This window comes from Garra rufa, chromosome 6 (assembly GCF_049309525.1).
Source record: "Garra rufa chromosome 6, GarRuf1.0, whole genome shotgun sequence".
Classification (NCBI taxonomy): Eukaryota; Metazoa; Chordata; class Actinopteri; order Cypriniformes; family Cyprinidae; genus Garra; species Garra rufa.
The window spans coordinates 39,084,975-39,107,517 of NC_133366.1; the positions used below are offsets into that span (position 1 = coordinate 39,084,975).

Here is a 22,543-nt window from a genome sequence, read left to right on the forward strand (position 1 = left end):
TTGTAGTCATGAAGCAGCATGAAAGTATCACATATATATCTTACACACAATATGAAACATGATACAAAAGATATTACCAGCATTAATTAGCTTAAATATACATTACCTTTCAAAAGTTAAGAGATTGGCAAAATGTTTGTCTTATGTTCACCAAGGCTGTATTTATTTTTTTTTAAATACAGTAAAAACAGTAATATTGTGAAAAATTATTACAATTTAAAATAACTGTTCACACATATATATATATATTTATAAAAATGTAATTTAATCATGTGATGCAAAGCTGAATTTTCAGCATGGTTACTCCTGTCTTCAGTCTCACATGATCCTTCAGAAATCATTCTAATAGGCTGAATTTGTCCTTTACATAAAATGTTTTTTATTATTTTGTGGAAACTGAAATGTTTTGTAATATTACAAATGTCTTTACTGTCAATTTAATGCATCCTTGCTGGCTAAAATTTAAATAATTTAATTTGTTTTAAAATAAATCTTTTGAACAGTAATGCATATACACAAAAAGTTTTTGAACAGTAGGATTTTTTTGTTTTAGTGTTTTTTTTTTAAGAATTTTCTTCTGCCCACCAAGCCTGCATTTCTTTGATACAAAGTACAGCAAAAACAGTACAATTTTGAAATATTTTACTATTTAAAATAACTGTTTTCTATTTGAATACATTTTAAAATGTAATTTTATTCCTGTGTTTTTAAAGCAGATTTTTAGTATCATTACTCCAGTCACATGATCCTTCAGAAATCATTCTTATATGATTTGCTGCTAAAAAAAGACATTTATTTTTATGCTGAAAAAGTATTTTTTACAGGTTTCTTTGATGAATAGAAGGTTCAGAAGAACAGCATTTATCTGAAATAGATAACTTTTATCATAACTTCTATAATAATTTCTAATTTATATATATATATATATATATATACACTGACTCCAATCGTTTGAATGGTATAGTGTATAATGTTACAAAAGCTTTCAGATAAATGCTGATCTTTCTATTTATCAAAGAATCCTGAAAAACAATTGATTACTCAACTGTTTTAAATATTGATAATAAAAATAATAATAATAAATGTTTTTTGAACAGCAAATCAGCATATTAGAATGATTTCTGAAGAATCGTGTGAGACTAAAGACTGGAGTAGTGATGCTGAAAATTTAGCTTTGAAAATATATTCAAATAGAGAAAGAGTTATTTTAAACAGTAAAAAAAATCTAAATGTTACGTTTTTGCTGTACTTCTGATCAAATAAATGCAGGATTGGTGAGCAAAAGAATTTCTTAAAAAAAAATATTAAAAATCTCAAACTGCTCAAAAACTTGACTGGTAGTGGATTTCAGTGTATTACATTACATTACATTACACACTTTCCAGACACTACCACAAACTGCCTTTTTGTTGCAAAAAGAAAGGGAGAGAAAAAAGGTAAATGCATTTTGACTTGATTTGCATTTTGGATTTATTGGACTTCTGTTGAATACTGTCACAATGACATCATATTTTCCAATCACTGGTTTAGCTCTTTTAGATATCATCCGATATCACATAAACTGTAAATGCTGGACATCATGAGAGGGAATTCTGTGCAACTTAATGTTTGCCATTTTAAAGGGATCAAAAAACTTTTCTGTGTTTTTCCTGTTCTTTGTCCATTCCAACATGTCCACTGTAAGCTCAAAGCTTAATGCAGGGTCAGGATGTGTGTGTGAGTACTTTCTGATCACTACTGCCAATCAAATGTGTGCTAAGCAACAGCCAACTGCCTAAAGGACACTTTAGGACAAGTCAATGACATCAGCAAGACTGCAGATGCAGTGAGAAAGCCTGTTTTTGATGTCAGCATGCAGGCTGGACTTAGTGATATGAATATAATCTGCCTATATCACTGTCAATTATGTAGAATCTCATCCTACAAGCCTCCTCACTCATGACTCAAGCAGTTGATAGTAGCAGGAAACAGTTAACTACAGTGCCCTCTAGTGACTCTACTGAGAATGCATTTTGAACTGCCATTGTAAATGTAACATTACAATGCACCTCATCTTTACTGAAAGCTAAGATCAAGGAGGAGCTGACAGCCACATTCAGTGGAAATCAGTCATGAGGAATTGCTGAATGCTGATGATAAACATTTTAAACCAGATGCAAAATCTTTGGTGTTTATGTTGCTTACAGTGACTGAGAACCTTCCTGCAATATCCTCCCAAAACGTGCAAATAAATTACTGCTGATTCATGATGAATGTTTGTCTCTCACAAGCCCTCTCTTGACTTTTGTCAAATCCTCTCCTAATCTAAGAGACTAACATATAATAATAAGCCCTGGGGAAGTCGTGTAAACTTTCTTTTTGTTTTACTCGTCAGAGTATTAATATTATAATCATTATTATTGTCACACTGAAGCACAATATAATTATCTTAAGGCATCTGCACAGACAATGCTGTGCAATAAAATAATAAACCAGTAGAAAACAAAAATTCACTATGTACAATGAGTCAGATCAAGTGCTACTCCACTTGTGGTCCACAGGGCAAGAGAGGAGAGTGTGTGTGTGTGCGTGTGTGCGTGTGTGCGTGTGTGTGTGTGTGTGTGTGTGTGTGTGTGCGTCAGGGCTTCTCGCCGCTCTCGCTTTCTTGACTAAAGTAATACCGCACTGGGGGACCGGGCAGGTCTTCGTCACCATCCACCTCAGGGGCAAATGATATGGTAAGGTCAACATACTTCCTGCCTGCTGAGGGTTTAATTAGTTTATGCATTCTGTAAGAAGAGAAATAAAGGTATTGTTATGAAACCACAAAGCAATTTTAGATTAAAGTTAAAGCGTGTCATTATTTTTGCAATTGTGTTTGATCACAGCAGTCACAGAAATTACACCCTTCAGCTTCAAAGACAAGGTTATTTTACTGCTGGGCCTTACGTCAGTTTGAGTCTTTTGTTATGGCCTGGCATGACTGGCACATACAGCATTTTCACTCCATGAACAACCATGGTGGGCTCAATTCCATACTCCACCTGAAATTAAGCATAAAGCTAAATTACTATGAGCTGTGCAATAATTCTTTTATTCTTAAAGGGATAGTTCACACAAAAATAAAAATTCTGTCATTAATTACTCACCATGTAGTTCCAAACCCATAAGACCTTCGTTCATCTTCAGAACACAAATTCAAATATTTTTGATTAAATCCCGAGAGCTTTTTTACACTGCATAGACAGCAACGCAACCGACATGTTCAAGGCCCAGAAAGGTAGTAAGGACATCATTTAAAAAGTCATTAAAAATGTGACATCAGTGGTTCAAGCTTAATTTTATGAAGAAATTCAACAATTTTCTTTGATGCGTTTTCACAACAGCATGCGCCATGGTATTGTCGTGAATGCATGTCGGAAGAGAAGAAATTGTTGAATAAAGTTGTTATTTTAGTTTTCTTTGCACACCAGGATTTGTACAGATACTGAAGATGAAATTCCAGGACTTTCAAGGACTTTTCAAGCACTACTTGTTTAATTTTCAAGGACTTCAATCAGAGATCTCACTTATCAAACAATGTCTTCTCTTTCAAATTCTGAAAAAAGACAATTAGATAAATAAAAATATACTAGTAAAACTAAATGGCCAAAATTAAGTATTACATAGTATACTACACTTTTACTATAGAAAAACCATGGTTTATGTTCTTAAGGGATTTGCATTTGTGTATATTTTCTTTTTTTTCTCTTTGTTTTGTTTTTATAACTGTACTGCCTTAAATGTTTGATGTTTTCTACTGAAAAAAAAAAAAGATTTATAAAACCACTCCAAAATCCTGATCTGAAATGAATAATTAGCCATACACGCGCCAAAGTTGTGAACTGATTCAAATGATTTGCAAACCTGATCTACATCAAACTGCGCATCACAAATCATTTAATTCCAATTATTCAATTTCATGAAATGATTCACAAAACCGTTCCGATCTAAACCAAATGATTTGTGATATCCACTCTCAAGTCCTGATTTGAATCAAATTGCGATGCGCTAAGTTCAGATGTAAAACAAATGATTCGTGATACATGATTTGAAGTATCTGAACTGAAACAAATCATCTTTGATACCTGATTAGATTGGAGTACTTTGAAATAGTGAATCATTTTGCAAAGCAATGGTTTAACTGATTCTGAGTTTCGAAAAGCTCAGTTTCACCCATTGCAACATGCTTTTTAAAATGATTACAAGCGATGTTGCAATTTAAAAATGAATTACTCTTTTCATTTAATCTGGCTAGTGAATCGCTTAAAATGAATTGCTCAAGGTCACGAGTTTGAATCAATCAGAGTGGATTCGGCATAAATGACTCAATTGATTTGGTTCATCTGTTTCTCTTTTTTTGTCTTCAGCCATGTTTACACGACATTGTCAATGATACTACTGGTTTAGCTCACTAGTTTCACGATATTAACTGCAATAAGATTAAAAAGTACAGTTTTTTAAATTGTGTGAAAAGACGTGCTTATTTCATAGATACATTGTCTTTCAATAATTCAAGCACTGAGCTTCACAAAGCAATTTTCTTGAGTTTTTCAGGCCTTAAATTTCAAAAAGTCAAATTCAAGTACTTTAAGCACCTTGTACAAACCATGGCACACAAAAAGTTTTCTTGCTTTTGCCATTTTCACTATTTTAATGATGTCCTTACTACCTTTCTGGGACTTGAACATGTCAGTTGCGCTGTTGTCTATGCAGGGTCAGAAAGCTCTCGGATTTCATCAAAAATATCTTAATTTGTGTTTTAAAGATGAACAGGTTTGGAACAACATGAGGGTGAGTAATTAATGACAGTATTTTCATTTTTAGGTGAACTATCCCTTAAAAAAAATTCTAAAATTACAGATCATTAACCATCAGAGACCCAAGGATTATTAATTTATATCTTATATTTGTTTTTATGAAGCCAATGGTAAAATAAAATCATGTTTATACACATTGCAATAAATATTGTGTCGTGGACTTCATATGGAGATATTATTGTATCATGAGATTTTGTTACATCCCTAGTAGACAGTGATGCTGTTCAGCAAATAGATTACAATTGTATTGTATTGTATTGTATTGTATTGTATTGTATTGTATTGTATTGTATTGTATTGTATTGTACAAGTATTTTGCTTCCAAACTTGCTGCCATGATACATTTCAGAGCATGAGCAGCTGTTTGAATCCATATTTGGGTATTATCTACTTTCAAAAAGTAGTTTTTAGTCCAGTTGGTCTCTGAAGGCTAAAGTGTCCTTCACATTATTGATCTGCAAGCTCAAATGCTACACACCCTTACTGCACTTATGAAATCAGACAAGGTAAAGTCCTCATGACCAAAAATAGTCCACCGGTCCCAGATGGAAAAGGAGATATCATCTCTGGTCAAAACAAAAGGATCAAATTATTCCAAGATAAGTAACACACATCTTGTCATTTTTGCACGTGTCAATCCATGCATGAGTGTTGCTGCTACCTGATCTGGGTTCTCTTGACCTGAGCTGTTTCTGTGAGCACCATGACTGGAATGGCCAGGTTGAAGAAACAGTTTTTAAATAACTCAAATCCATAACCACCAGCAACTTTTATCAACTCCAATGACACCTAAATAGAATAAATAACAAAACTATCATAATTCAGTCCATTGCCTTATTTACAGTGCCTTGCAAATTCAGTTTTTTCACATTTTGTTTTGTTGCAGCATTATGTTAAACTGCTTTAAGTTACTTTTTTTCCCACATCAATCTACATCTCATACACCATAATGATAAAGCACAAAACAGGTTTGTAACAACTTTGCAAATTTATTAGAAATAAAAAACTGAAAAGATCCTGTTGCATAAGTATTCATACCCTTTTCTGGGACACTCGAAATTTAGCTCAGGAGCATTCATATTGCTTCTAGATGTTACTACACTTCGAGTGGAGTTAAATTGTGGCAAATTCATTTGAATGAGTATGATTTAGAAAGGCACACACCTCTCAGAAAAGGTCTAACAGCTGAAAATGCATATCAGAGCAAAAACCAAGTCCTGAGGTCAAGATAACTGCCTGTAGAGCTCAGTGACAGACTTACGTTAAGGCAATGATCTAGGGACGAGTTCAGAAAAAAATCTGCTGCATTGAAGGTTCACAGAAGCATGTAGCCTGCATTATCCATAATGGAAGACGATTAAAACAACTAGGACTCTAGAAAATGTCTGCCAGCCCCCATCCAAGCTGACAGAGCTTGAGAGGTGAAAGGGTGAGGCAAAGAATGGCAGATAATTGCCAAATGCAGATGTGCAAAGCTTGTCACATCATACCCAAAAAGACTTGAGGCTGTAAAGGTGCTTCAACTATGTACTGAGTTAATCTACTTATTTCAGTGTTTTATTTGTAATAAATTTGTAAAATTTGCAAATCTGGTTTTTGCTTTGTCATTATTATGGTGTATGGAGTGTAAATTGATGTGGGGAAAAACTAATTTAAAGCGGTTTAACATAATGCTGCAACAAAACGTGAAAAAAATGAAGGGGTATGAATATTTTTGCAAAGCACTGTATATATCATAGAAAATGACTTCTTTTCTGAACAGGATTGTTTCTCTTACCAGTCCTGAAACAGCAGCTGTAGATGTGGCGATAGCAGGAATGATTTTACCCGCAATTCGTTTGGTTTGTAGTCTGTCAGCAGCCTCAATGGCATACATGTGAGCTCGCAGAGCTGATGCTGATGCTACGAAATCCATGTGTCCGTTCGCGTCATCGTCCTTTTCGAAGTAAAGCTGAGTCATGCGTAGCCTCTCTAAATACAGAAGAAGAACGAAAAATGCATATAAGAAAAAAAAAAAACAGGCCGGAAAAAGGTTAAAGATTAGTTCATAAGGCTGTTACGTGTTCTGTATAAGTGGATGTGGATGTGGATCAACACACCTGGCGTTACAAAGTCAGAGCTGATGGCCTCCTGTAGCTGTGTGATTGCTTCTCTCTCCTCTTCACTGCTCACTGTCATTTTCACCTGATCAGGCTTCCTTACAGTCTCATCGGTCTCTATATGCTAATACACATTCAAACACTTAGTAGTTCCTCCAAAGAGGAAGCAAGCAATTTTAGCACCACTAGTGTCTGGCAATTTTTTTTTTAAATCATTGGTATATGAACGCATGCATTAAATGGATGTCTTTGGCTCTTAAGGACAGGAATCCTACTGGTAAGATCTGAAATCAATATTCTGCTTAATATTCTATTGCAGGGATTCCTAGACATTTTTTTTGTCAGCCAAACCACCTAAAACATTCAATTTAGATTAAATTCAATTAGATTTTAAATTAATATTTCAATTTTACTCACCCCCTTGTCATTCAAGATGTTCATGTATTTCTTTCTTCAGTCATATAGAAATAGTTTTTGAGGAAAACATTTTAGGATTTCTCTCCATATAAAGGATTTGTATGGTGCCCCCTAGTCTGAACTTCCAAAACGCAGTTTAAAAGCAGCTTCAAAGGAAGCCGAGGAAGAAGGGTCTTATCTAGCAAAACGATCGGTCATTTTCGAAACAAACTGACAGTTTATATACTTTTTAATCTCAAATGCTTGTCTTGAAGCTGCGTTTAAACTGCATTTTGGAAGGTCAAACTTGGAGGCACCATTAAAGTCCACTCTATGGTGATAACTCCTGAAATGTTTTCCTCAAGAAACATCATTTCTTTACGACTGAAGAAAGAAAGACATAAACATCTTGGATGACAAAGGGGTGAGTAAATTATCTGTAAATTTTTGTCCTAGAAGTGAAATAATCCTTTAAATATGATTCCTGCATTTCTTGCAGCCTCTGCCATCTCACTATATGATGACATAAAAGAAATTCATCTCCAGCTGCTCTGTGAGTCTCTTCATGAGCATAATTTAGGGGGAAAAAAGCATAATTTAAAAAAATAGTCATATTTATTACATACAAACACAAAGAAACTAAGGTCTTTATGGCAACCACCAACATAAAAGTTTGGTTTAACTTGAAGAAATTGTGATAGATGATGATTATAGTAATTATAAAAAAATGATTAATAAAACATTTTGAAAGAGATACAGTTTTTCCTACATGTTTTAATTTTAACAGTAAACCTCTGTTGTGCAGCATTTTGTTTACCAAAATAAATGGGTTTAATTTCATTTGATTATTTTTTAATTGCTTTATGCCATTTATTGTTTACCAAATAACAGGAACTTTAATGAGGGCTCTGCAGTGACAGAAAACTACTGCGTGCAACTTTGAAAATATATTTAGGAGCACCATGTGCAACTGACCCGATCAGCATATTTGTGTTTGCGAGGGGAGCTTCAAAGGTTTCTACGTCCTTTTGCAACATTGAGTAATGTATCACTGACATATCTCACAAATCCTTTCATTAAACAAAGGGTAGAGAGAGTGTAAATAAGAGATTGATTGAGAAGTGTAGAGAGCTTTGTTGATTATAATAAAACTTTTATAATGTGAGAACGCAATGAACTAAGATGAGTGACAACTTTTGATTTTTAAGGGAGTTTGTAAATGAGATATTGATTTAATGCAACAGTTAAATAAACAAGTTAATATTAAGTGATATACATTGCCGGACTATAACACTATATTGATTTTGTGCTATTTTGTCGTCAAAAATGGTCTGAAACAAGTCAGAACTGAGCCGCTGTGCATCTCCATTCAAACACAGCATTGTTTCTGAATGAACGTGCTTTTTAAATGAATCTAGTCAATGATTCAATTTCCCACTCATAAAGACAGTCACTTGCTTTATTCCTGAAAGAATCAGCCATTCGAACTAATCCCATGAATGAATGATTCAGTAATTAAATCAGTGACTTGCCGTCACCTACTGGCAGATTTAGTTTCATTTTTAAAGTATCTTCTCAGTTATTTAAATCATTTGCATTCAAAATTGTACATTTAAAACATTAATCTCGAATTTATGAATTTGATTGCACTCATGCCAGCCTCATTAAACATATGAAAATACACCTAAAAGCCACTTTTGTGTTTCTGTGGTACCTCTGTAGTACAAATACATGGTTTTTGTTTTTATTTCGTTCTTCAACGAGTCAAATAATCACCTCATAATGGGAAGTCAAATTTTTTAACAGATTTCTGGATTATTGATTAGAAGGTGCTCCAAAAATTTGGACTGTGCTCCTAAATTTAAGTGTGCTCCTAAAAGGAAAAGTAAGCGCAGAGCCTTGTTAATTAATTTTTATTGAATTGTCACAATTTCGATTAGACATGATTTTTAATTACTAAAATTTAATTCGACCATTAAAATGGAAAAAACAGAATTTGAAAAAAATATATAGATTACATAGGGCCCTAATATTGTTTATTATTCTACAATGATTTTAATTTGACATTAAGATTTAATTAAGTAATAGCTTTTTATCAACTCACAAACCCAGTTTATAGTGTATAGTTAAGCAAAAAATTAATAAAATAACACAGTGCAGTTATGTATTTCATTCAGTTAATTTAGACACGTTTTCATTGGTTGCTGAGTACTAAATACATAACTAGAGAAAAAACACATACCTTTTCAGCTGGTTTGTATTCAGGAACCGCCACTTCAGCTAAAACACTTGAAACAGCCTCGTAGGAGAGTTTCTAAGAATTATTTAGTGACAACAAAACATTAAAATAATACAAGAATTGTATAGAAAAGTAACAGAATCAGATTGAGATGTTAAATATTCTTTTTACCTCTTCTGAATATGGGATGTTATAAATTTCAGCAAAAAGGCGAGCTGTGCTGACAACAAAACTGAAATGCCTGATGGAGGAGAGAGACATTTTTTAAATTCTACGTTTCACCTCTTTGAACATTCAGTATTCAGTGAACAGAGTATTTCCTCAGATACTCACAGCGGGTCATTGAGGTCAAACTCTATAGGAGAAGGCGGCCGTTTGGGAGACTGCCAGAACAGGCCTGAAAACAGTGGAAAAACACTTCAGCTGGGTAAAGACTAGAGTCGGTTGGCTTTTAATACACCATCTCTGCATGAGTGAGCAAAGCAGATTGACTTACTGCCATCTTTTAGCCGTGTGTCCAGTGGAAATGAGTGCAGTAGTTGTAATGCCTGAAATATTAAAACACAGTAAACATGTTGCAAAATAAACGTTTTATTTTCAATGGGGAACGTATTAGTGAATTATAAAGCATTCAAAGATATTATTACTATTCTATAAATACTTTTAAAAGGTCAGAATGGTCATTACTACAAGACAATCTCTATTACTAAAGATTTATTCAGTACCTTTTTTTTGAAGTACTTGTCAAACTTGAGTCGAGCGAGAGCTAGACAGTGATCCCAATGAGTGGGTCTTCGACTCAGCAATTTAATGACCTGAAATGATCCATCCATACTTTCCCCGGCCATCATCCTCTGCACACACACAAGAAATGAAATTAGAAACTTAACAAGGCTTGCTGAACACCAACAAGGGTAAATTTTAGATTTAGAGTTTAGATAAGCGTGTAGTAATATGTCCTTGCCTGTAACACATCCTGAGCTGATGAATGACTCTGCCAGAACATGTTGAACATGTAGGGTTTGTGGGAGAAGGAACTCTCAAACTATACCAAACAACAAGATCACAAATCAAAACACTTACAACATCTCTAAGTGCTATTATGAGACAGTCAAAACTCAAACTGAACCTTTTTGATCTTTTTTTAATTAATAAAAATGTATTCTGAGTGGTCAAAAACATAGCACTCTTTTTAGATGTGAAGTCTGAACAAACTCTTTTAAAAATTTGTTTATAAGTTTAATTGGTCGTAAAAAAATCACACCTTTGCAGCTGTTCGTGGTTAAAGTTGACTAAACATAGGAGATTGGAATAGGATGCTAATACAGAACAAATTTTTAATATCTGTTAAATAAAATCTATATTATCCAGGGAACATCCAGAGTGCAAAAGATTCCACACACAGATTTTTATTGAGGGATGCTTCCGTTAGGGCTTCTTCTGACTACTTCTTTAAACTGAAACTTCTTTTAGATCTGATCATGTCTCAGCATTTAAGTGGATTTTTGTATTTGTGATGGTGTTCATTTTCTATATTGTGTGTGATGGTAATGAAATTTTTTTACTTTTTGGAAAAACAGTGAATGAATCATTTCTAAATTAAAATGCTAATTAGTTTGGTAAAAACATGTAATTAGAGCTATTTGCAAAAAAGTAATAATAAAATAACATTACATTTCTTGTCTTAATTAAAAATTACAAACAAAACAAATAAAAAATTAAATAAAAAATAAAACTAAGTAATTAATTAAAATAATGCAATAAAAACGTATTTGCATTAAATTAAAACTAAATTAAATTTAACAAATAAATTCATTAAATTGAATAAAATAAAAATCAATTATTAATTACACTAAAATAATACAATTAAAACTAAAACTAAATTAAGTAAAAAATAAAATCAATTCCATTAAAATAATACAATTAAAAATATAATTTAATAAAATTAATAGAATTAAATAAATAAAAATATTTTAAAAAAAACAGTATTACATTAAATGAAAAATATAAAATAATTAAAATTCATTTAATTTAAACTAATAAAAGAAAATAACATAAATACATAAATTAAATAAAAATGATAAAACTAAATAAAAAAAATAAACAGCACTGTGTTTTGTTCAATAACATGGGTACAGTGACTCAATTTAATTCAATAAAATTAAATTAAATTAAAATAATAAAACAGAATAAAAAATTTAATTAAATTGAATTAAAATAATGAATTAAAGTTAAAACAAAATAATTTTAAAAAATTATAAAATTAAAATAAAAAAATAAACAGCACTGTTTTGTTCAATAACATGGGTACAGTGACTCAATTTAATTCAATAAAATTAAATTTACATAATAAAATAGAATAAAAATTTAAATTTAAACTGAATTAAAATAATGAATTAAAGTTAAAACAAAATAATTAAAAAATAATTATAAAATTAAATAAAAATTTAAAAAAAATAATTAAATGAATGCAAAAAAAAACAAATTTCAATTAAATTAAAAATTGAATATAATAAATAAAAACAATAAATAAATTATAAAAGTAAATAAAATTTAATTTAATTAACTTAAATTAAACCGACCTTGTCTCTGGCCCACTGTATGGTGTGTTCAATAACAGCAGGAAAAGATTTTAGAGTGCAAAATGGAATCTCCTCCTCTGGTGGGTCTCTCTAAAAAAAACACAATCACAATTGAGAAAAAAAACAAAGACAATAGATGCATAAACTGGCACAAATCCTACATATACACACGCATAAACATACACACTCACATGGCTGTTGTAGGACTCTGTGAGGTATGGGATGATGATCTCAGTGTGTCCTTTCGTACCCATGGTACCAGAGTCTAACAGAGCTTTCTGATTGGATACACTCCGGCTGTGAGTTCACAAAACAACCACTGAAGAATTTGCAATAAAGCACACATGTAATACACTGAAAAACAATTATTTCTAATGTTAATCATGAATTACCTATCCACATATCTCCGTGCCTCTACGTTGTCCAGTGCGGTGACCACCAGGTTGAGACGGGAGAAGAAAGCATCACTATAAATGTCCTCTGTAGCAGGACACACTTTATTCAGATGAGCATCCATTTGCATCTCTGGGTTTATTTCTAATGTAGCTGCTGCTGCTGTAGTGCTCTTTGGCTTCTACAAAGAGAGGAAAATGGACAAAAGGAGAGAATAAAAAAATAAAAAAATCTAACTAGAAAATCTAAATGAAGAAGAATGAAGTAGTATCTAACTAAAATCATACCCGTATATGATGAGGTCTGAAGAGAAACTGCCTGTTGAGGTTGGATTTCTCAATCAAATCTGGATCAGTAATGCATATCTAAGAATGCAAAAAATAGCATTTTGAAAATAGGACCAATTGCAAGTGAGAATGAAAAAAAACAAATGTTGAAAAGTCCTGTCAGATGTATATAGCCCACCTCTCCCGAGCATCTGCTCAATCCGACGCCCAGAAGTGCTAAATTCTTCAGCATCTCACAGCCAATAGCACCACAGCCCACCTACATTCACATATTAAGATATCAAAAACCAGCGCAACACATCCACGCAAAGAATATATACTAAGATAATTCACACATTTTATCTCATTTACGTTTTGCAGTATGATATTAACTCCTTAATTGATTTTAAAATTACATTACAATTACATTCATGTTCTACTGTATCTACTATACTTTTGACTCACCATAAAAACTTGAAACTTGTGCAGTTCCAAACACAGTGACTCTCCGATACATGCCCTCAACGCATCGTACCGGTCACCCCTGTTAACACATATCAGAAAAACAGCATTTAAAGCTTACTTACAGAATAAAAATGTCCTGATAATTTACTCACCCCCATGTCATCCAAGATGTACATGTCTTTCTTTCTTCGGTCGAAAGGAGATTAAGGATTTTGAGGAGAACACTCCAGGATTTTTCTCCATATAGTGGACTTCAAAGGGGATCAGCAGGTTGAAAGTCCAAATTGCAGTTTCAATGCAGCTTCAAAAGGGCTCTACACAATCCTAGCTTAGAAACAAGGGATTTATCTAGTGGAATGATCTGCCATTTTCTAAAAAATTATTTAAAATTTATATACTTTTTAACCACAAATGCTTGTCTTGCACTAGCTCGACTTACATATTACGTAGTCATGTTGGAAAGGTCATGCATGAAGTAAGCAGAAGTACAGACCCAGTGTTTAAAAAGCGAACATGCAAAGAAAGTCAAACAACCTTTACCAAAAAAAGGAAAACCATTATGTCGGATGATTTCGAACTTGGAGGAAAAAAATTAGAAGTTTTTTACCCTACCCTACCTTTTTGAACTGAACAACCACACATGGCCTTACCAACATGATTATCTAATTGAAACCACAATTTGGACATTCAACCCACTGGTCACCATTGAAGTCCACTATATGGAGAAAAATCCTGGAATGTTCTTTTTTTTTTCTTCAAAAACCTTAATTTCTTTTTGACTGAAAAACATGAACACATGAACAACTCGGATGACATGGGAGTATTTTTATTCTGGAAGTAAACTAATTCATTAAAGCAATTGACCTCTACCTTTTTGACTCCAAAGATTTTTTAAATATTTTTTTCCTTACAGTTTCACAAACTAAAAAAAGAATTGAGAACTTGGCATAACAAGGAAAATATATATTTGTTACAAAAATGCCCACTAAGATGCAGATCTTATTAATGAAAAATTACTTTTCCAGGTCTAGAAACCACACTTTTAAAATTAGTTGCTAAGGAATAAAATAAAATAAAATAAAACAAAACATTGTAATTCTAGGCCCCCTTGGAAGTTTGCTGAGGCTCCTGGTTGACAGACTGCTCTTAAGGAATTGCAACACGAGTAAATTATGGCAGAATTTGCATTTTTGGGTAAACTATTCTTTTAGGTAATGTATATGCAAAAAAAATTTTTTTTTAGGTGAGGAGAAACAAAAGAGAGATATTGTACAAATGCTATAAAAAACGATTGTGGAGCTCAATACTTAGTGTCATGCTCACCTTGGGGCAAATTCTTCAGCAGGAAGAGATTGAAGGGGCTGAACCACCTCGACCGCATCAAGATAAAACTGTATAAACACACATGTAACAAAAAATAAACACCATCAGCAAAGATGGATTAAATTGATCAGTTAGTTAAATATGATGATAAATGTGACCCTGGACCACAAAACCGTCATAAGGGTCTTTATTTTTTTAAATGGAGATTTATACACTGATTAACACTCAAAAATGTACAAATCTGAAATCTGAGGGTGCAAAAAAAAAAAATTAAATATTGAAAAAAAAAAATTCTAAAGTTAATATATTTACGGTAGGACATTTACAAAATATCTTCATGGAACATGATGTTTACTAATATCCTAATAATTTTTGGCATAAAAGAAAAATCGATAATTTTGACCCATACAATGTACTGTTGCCTATTGCTACAAAAATACCTGTGCTATTTATGACTGGTTTTGTGGATTTCTCTGGATTTAAACATTCTTGGGGACATTTGGGATAATATGTACACAAGTCAGCAAAATATATAACACAGTTCTAGTGGTTTTTGGATATTTTAATAAAACATCATACATACTGTGCTTTTAAATGGTAATTTACATCAAAGACAAAACACCCAAGCTTTGACTTACCCATTGGTGAAGAGGGGAAAACTTTCCAGTGAGAGCTTTTAAAACCTCCTGACTAGCGATACCTCCCACTGCTGCCGCTAGAGGAGAGAGACATCCCCTCGCACAGCGTGACACGCACCTCACCAGATCCTGATTTATGCATACCTGAAAACACAGACATTTAAAATAAAAGACGGAAGTTCGAAGATATGCACAAAAGGAAGTGACTATGTAAATGAGTGTACAAAACTGACTTTGTTTTTAAGTGTTCTGCCGATCTCCTCTGTGAACTTCAGGAGCAGCTCAGCATCCTGCAAACAACTACACAAAGCAGAATAATCCATCAGGATTTTAATCATCCACGTCAATCATATTGAAAAAGAGAGAAATGATGAAACAAGCCATTTGCTGTCCATACTTAATGAGAAACAAGCCAATATTTTATTTATAAAGCAGTTACCGGGAGCCCAATTTTAAACCATTAAATTTTCTTGGCGGGCAAATTCAGCACAACTATTGTCTTCTATCATTATATACACACATTGTTTTGGATATACACACAAAAACTCAAAGGTGTTCACAACACTTCAAAATAAAAGTTCAGTAAAATTGTGACAGAAATATACCACTACTGTATAGCAGAACGTACATCTTAAAGTACTAAAAATAATAAAATAACATTATTACAAGTAATGTTTTACAGACATATATTTTTTAAAAAAAGTAATTGATGTTTGCACAGTACATTGTCAAAAAAATAAATGGTTAATTTGATTTAACTAAATTTTGTCATTTTTTCCTATTCAAAATGCACCTCACTAGGTTTGAGGTGCTGTCTAAAAGATGATAAAAAGTTTAACAAAAAGTTACCCGATGTTGGGGAATCTAGCATGCTGTTCCAGGAAAGCATCCAAAGCTAACATGATTGTATGGAGCTGCAGAGGGACCTGATTGGATAAGGACACATTTATTAAGACAAAATGTGACTGATTCTCATGTCAATAAAGATAAATAGACTCCAGCAATGAGAGAATCTGCGTTTCTGACCTCTGGTTTACTAAAGTCTGGAGTTAGGAGCTGAGGGTCAGATAACTGCTGCTCCATCATCTCCTACACAGACCAGAGAGGAAACCGTTAATCATTACACTTCACCAATTTAAAACAGACCAACTGAAGGTGGTGTTAACATACAAAGTTGAAGGTTTTGGAGGTCTTGACCAGGCGGAAGATTCCTCCATGAGTATATGGCTGGAATGATGAGGTATCACCAATTGCAAAACTGTAGGGAGACAGAACTAAATACACACACACAGTTAGATATATGAGTAGAGTATATCACTGTGCATAATGACTGTAGAGTTTAAGTTTATACCTGTAACTTGGTGAGTGGTACCATTGAGTTCAATCATGCCATTGATCTCTTTGAAGCACACACTCTGTCCAGTCTGGAGGCCATGTGTTCGGCTGTCCATACAAGTCACAACACCCGGATTGCCCTGCGATTGGATGCCAAACAGGAAGTTAAAAAGCAACCCAAATCTAAGAAGAACTGAATGTTTCAGCATTCAATCTAAAACAAAGGTTCAAATGCCAAAAGAAATGTGAAGGTTTGATAGTTACCTGGCTGATGTTTTGGATGAAGAGTTCTTTTGGTTCTTCTCCCGTAGGATCAGACACTACAAACGCCTCCCCAAAATCACAGAATACTCGCGAGCAGATCCCAAACAAATCACAGCCGATGAACTGCACCAAAAAAGTATTTTAAAGCATCCAAACAGATAATAATATCTATGTAGCATGTCTAGGAATGTCTGTACCTTAATAGGAGGCTGCTGAGAGTGGCAGAAATGGTTGATTCGTTTCTGTAAGCTCAGCTTTGTTTCTGTTAACACTACACACTGAAGAAATAAATACAAGAATGAATGATATGAACATACAGAATAAGGTAAATAATAATAAACTGATTGGAATTAAGTTTGTTGCACTGTAAAGTTTGCTGTTGTTAGTGAAGACTAACCTGGTATCTCTTTAGGAAGCTGAGGTCAGTGCTTTCATCCAGAACATCAGTGGACACACTGACCTGAACATACGGGTTTAACTCAGCCACTCGAGAATGGACAGCCTCCACCCTAACAGAAAAAGAAAACATTTTGATTATTGCACATTATTTATATATATATATATATATATGACTGTAACTTTACTAGGAGTGGATGATATGATATATCTGCTTGTAACAAAAGTAACCACAGTTCACCTTTTCTTCTGGTTATGCACATCCTCCTCTCTGATGAAGAAGTTGGTGCCCAGATCCCAAACTTCACATCTCTTACAGTCATGAAGAGTGACTGCCTGCAAACATACATACATGCATGCATGCATAACCTCATAATACAGTCATTATACAACTGAAAAGTAACCAAACAGCCTATATCCGCCACGTAAGAAAAGAAAATCATGCCTAAAAAAGTTACAATTATGACTTTAAAAGTCTTAATTATGAGGGAAAAAAGTCATAATTACAAGATAAAAAGTCGAAATTGACTTGTCATAATTTCGCCTCTCATCTCATACTTATAACTTTTAAAGTCATGATTTTGATTTAGTAAGTCATAATTATGAGATAAAGTCGAACTTATGAGATAAAAAGTTTAAATTACGAGTAAAGTAAATTTCAACTTTTAAAGTCATAATTACAATTTTATAAGTCATTTTGTCTTTATCTTGCAATTTCATCTTTTAAGTCATAATTTCATTCTTTTTATCTCATATTTATGATAAAAATTTATACCCCCTACTATATATAATAGAAGGGGGTATGTATATGTATATGTATATATGTATATGTATATATATATGTATATATATGTATATATATATATAAAGGTTGCATTAAAATGATCAAAAGTAAAGAGATTTAAAATGTTAAAAATGTTCATTTTTAATTTTTCTACCAAAAATTAATCATTAAAAAAATACAAATGTTTCAAAAAAAATTATAAACTAAAAACAGAAAGCTGGAATAATATTTCCAAATATTATATTATTTTACAATATTACTAATTTTACTGTATTTTTTATTAAACATATTTAAAAGTAATAAAAATCTTAACAACAGTGTATTGTAACGAATTCAGCCATGATGTAAAGATTAATTCCATAAAAATATGCATACAGAAAAAACAAAGAAGAAAATTATGTCCAAACATTTATCTTACCTTCACTCCTGCCAGAACAATGTTTTTTGCTGCACAACATGAGAGATTTTTAATTAGTAATTGGTGGTGTGATATGAATTACAGCACCCACCAAAAATAACAAATAAACTGTTCAATCAAGACTCTAGGTGATGTACACTGTATTGAATTTATAATTCATAGGATTAGGAAGCAAAGAGTTTACAGAAGGAAAGAAAATATACATACATAAACAATGGACATCACAGATTATAATATACTAGAAACTATATATTTTCTATAGCCATTAAGCATTTATAAAGAGATTGTAAAAAGTAAATAGTAAAACAATAGCCCCTTGCACACAGATAGTCTATTCTAGTAAATTACCATTAAGAGATCATGTGTGAATACCAGTAAATTTGTTCTGGCAATTTAACAGTATGAGAAGTTGTAACATCACCAGTAATGTGTATTGTGTAAACGCAGATAAAAATTACCAGTATGTGCAGGTAGAACACACTGACAAACTAAACTCTGCTTTGGTCCAAATTGGCCAAACATAGTGTTATTATAAAGATGACGTGATTACTCTGAGCTGTTTACTAGCTCCATTGTTTTTTTTTGTATTAGTTTTTCTATCTAAATATGTGTTAGATGGACATCTTTGACCATTGTGTCTCATCTCACAGCTTTCAATGTGTGGTGCTCCAGACCCAGCCTTTTTTTCCATTCATCAGCACTTTATTAAAAAAGGCAGTCTGCAAAGATGCATAAAAAAACCCTTACACTCACTTCTGCTGTGGGTGAAGCTGCATCAGGAACGATTTGCATGAACATAGACGCATATGTAGATCAGGATCAGCACTTTCAATTTTAAAAATGAAAGTAACGTTATCCTCTGTGTCTTCAGTGGCTCAGTTGTCAGGAGTAAATGACGACTGCTATGTTCAATATTACATCCAACAACAGAACACCTCAATCGCTCAATCAGAGACATTCTTGTCTTTCTTCTACACCTGAGTCGACACAATGGCGATCGGAGTCCGACAGTTTCAGCTCGGTGAGGGCGGGTATAAGGTAAGGTGCTCTTGTCAGTCAACTGTGTTTCGTCACACTGACATGAAGCTGAGAATGGCCTGATTTTAAAAAAGGGGATATTACTTTTAAAGATTAAAAAAATACCACTGGGTGGATTTTTATCATTGTAGGGTGGTTGTGTTCACAAACTTCCAACACACATTAATGTTCAAACAACATGTAAAAATGAGTTTTGCATCCGATGACCCCTTTAAAAAAATGGTTAAATTGAACAGATAGTGAAACCAAAGCGCTTCTAAAGATAATTTCCGATCATTGAGATCACAGAATTTACCAGTGTTTTGGTGCTGATGTGTGAACGTCTCTTACCGGTAAAATGCCTGAACGCCATTGCCTGTGTGAACAGCATAATTGTTACCGGTAATGCTATACCAGTAATCTTACCAGAATTGCTGTGTGAAAGGGGCTAATAAAATACAAATATAATAAAAGGAAAAACCACACACCTATTTCCACTCCAAGAGCCCCCATTCCACTGAGAAACACAGAGGACTGGGCCATCTGCTGCATAGCACTGTCCCCCAGCACATACCGCTGCCGACTGCACACAAACACACAGTTAACATTGGATTACATCTGATTCTTAAATAATCAGATGCTGTGCTACCCTGGAAATCCAGAGGTCTCGCGAGAGCACAATTTGAATTGTCTCTGCAAGACACTCTGGCATCGAGCAATGATGCAGGTTACTGCATTACGTAAGCAGTTGTGGGAACCAATCAAATCGGTGTATCTGATGTAGGCGGGACAGAGGCGAGCTAAGCTGATGATGACAGCACTGCGACGTCCGAATCATGTAGTAAACTTTGAAAGATCGCTGTCGCTACAGATGAACACCAGTTGTTTGAAACGGCTTTGGCCGCTACAATGAACGAGTTAGACTTGGCTTTTCATATAAAAGAGGAACAGAAAACAGAAAACTCGAATCGTTCCTTTGCAAGAAGGACGTTTATGCTGTTTTGCCGACTGGATACGGCAAGAGTTTAATCTATCAGTTCACGCTTACATATAATTAGCCGGACAATAGTAGTGCATGTTTGGCGTGCTGCCCGGTGAAGGGCTCCGAGCTCGGGAGTGGCTCGAACCCAGAGTACCCCCCAATAGGAGTAGTGAGAACTCGGAGTGATGAGATGGGGTGGTGGAGGGTTACTGATAAACCATCGAGTGAATTGAGGTGAGTCAGCTGTATTTAAACCTATGGCGCTGATTGACTTGAGTGGGCTCCTCTTGTGATGTTTACGCTAAGTATCTGACGCGCTTCTCCCGAACTTTGTTAATGAAACATCATTTAGCTCTGCTGGTAGCTAAGCGTGTATTGTTGCGATTGGTCGTGGCGTTATCCAATTGTGTGCAGTGAGAGTTTCAAATGCATGCTTGGTGCCGCCCCTCAAGTTAGGCAGTTTTCATTGCTCGATCCCAGACCCTTAATCTTAATAGATTAGGGTCTGGATTTTTCCAGGCTAATGCTGTGCATGACAGAAAGCTAAACCTGTCACATTTCTGTCTAAAAGTATATTAGATTCAGTATTTACAGTGTACCTGTACAGAGAGTCATCTATATCCATGGAGTCAGCCATAGTGGGAAGGGGAGAGGGGGTGTCCAGGTGTTCCTCTGTGAGATTCTATAGGAGAGATAAAGAAATCTGAATCCAGAAATCAGCTTGAAATGTTTACAGCCTACATTAGAAATCTCGTATGTCAGGCATGATACTCGTCAGACCCGTTTTTACAGAAATAATCTACAGTAGTCCTACATTAATTTAACCTGCTCACAAGAAACACAGGACCAGCATCTCAGTTGTTTATCAAACCAATCTGTGAACCGGTTCAACTGATTTATTCAAAAGAACCGACTCAAACGAATTATTAAAACATCTCTATCGATGTATGACAATCTAGATTCTAGAACATGAAAAATATATTCGAAACTGAAACTATGTCCTTTAAGACTGCATTAAATCCAATTTCCTGAAAACTCCCTGATATGTCCATGTTTTTCCATGAGCACTGGAGCCCTGAATGACTTGACAAGTAATTCTGCCTGCAGTGCCATGTCAGTTTTAAGCATTGTCATGATTTGCACGACATATAATATTCTTATCAAATGACCCACACATATATGTATTTCTAAAAAAGCAATCTGTTGAAGCATCAACACACGCAAACATATATCTTAACATGTTCAACACCCTCCATTTAAAGACGACAGGGTCTAAACGAACATCCAAAACACAAAATAAACCACATCACCACAAAAACATCTCGCATTTAATCTGAAAAACGTTAAACATGTCATAAAATCATAAACTTATCATACTGCTTACTCATATCTATATATCATTAGCACACCGGCTAGCTGAGCTGTTCACTAAATTAGCCTATCTGTTTAACTACAAACAGATCAACCAAATCTGCAGGCACGACTCTGGTTAACGCGACTTTATAGCCTTGCTGGCTTGTTTTTAGTCAATTGAGGTTTAAAGTAATGTCTGTAATAAGGAAAGAGAGCTGTGAATTAGCTACCTGTCAATGTGCGCGAGGAACGGGAGCAGCACACTTCTTCTACTGCGCGTGTCCGTGAGGGTTCGTGATGGGAAACTATCTACCGCCACCTCACGGAATGGATTTACTCGCCTGTTAAAACAACATAACATTTTGTTGGGAATAAGGTACCCACCTTAATTTACTATTTGTAAATTTTATGGGTCTGGCTTCCGGTCTCATCCGCATCCAGCTATTTTCGGCTGTACAAAAGTCGTTTTGCTACTTGATAATACGTATTGGTGTGTCTTACCATATTATTTTATTGTATTATTAATTATAAATACACTGTTTTTTGTTATTCTTCTCGTTATTTCCCTATAGCACTATGGAAGTCTTGCCCACAGTCTTATTTCTGCATTGAAGAATAAGGTGTGTATTGGAATAGAGGGTTTGCACTTGCGTCACGATTTGGTCAGTTACCCTGATGCGCAGCCAAAATGGCGATACTCTGATGTAAACAACAGCATGGATTGTAGGTAAATGTACTACTGAATACGTTGTACT

At 34.0% G+C, this 22,543-nt stretch overlaps 1 protein-coding gene across 1 annotated transcript; it reads right to left on the reverse strand.

The window, feature by feature from the left end:
* Positions 1–135: 135 nt before the first annotated feature.
* Positions 136–22,058, reverse strand: uba6 (ubiquitin like modifier activating enzyme 6). The gene is made up of 33 exons (XM_073842443.1): positions 22,019–22,058; positions 21,035–21,117; positions 19,942–20,036; positions 18,437–18,465; positions 17,476–17,570; positions 17,236–17,347; positions 17,036–17,116; positions 16,839–16,961; positions 16,591–16,714; positions 16,410–16,513; positions 16,266–16,328; positions 16,089–16,165; positions 15,473–15,539; positions 15,240–15,383; positions 14,602–14,669; positions 13,279–13,357; positions 13,013–13,093; positions 12,835–12,912; positions 12,547–12,728; positions 12,346–12,451; positions 12,155–12,244; positions 10,537–10,617; positions 10,298–10,426; positions 10,069–10,120; positions 9,906–9,969; positions 9,744–9,813; positions 9,576–9,647; positions 6,938–7,061; positions 6,616–6,809; positions 5,500–5,627; positions 5,317–5,404; positions 2,929–3,023; positions 136–2,768 (listed from the first exon to the last, which is right to left on the reverse strand). Exons 2-33 carry the CDS (start codon positions 21,070–21,072, stop codon positions 2,618–2,620), a joined length of 3,084 nt encoding a protein of 1,027 aa, XP_073698544.1. The 5' UTR covers positions 21,073–21,117; positions 22,019–22,058; the 3' UTR covers positions 136–2,617.
* Positions 22,059–22,543: the final 485 nt, after the last annotated feature.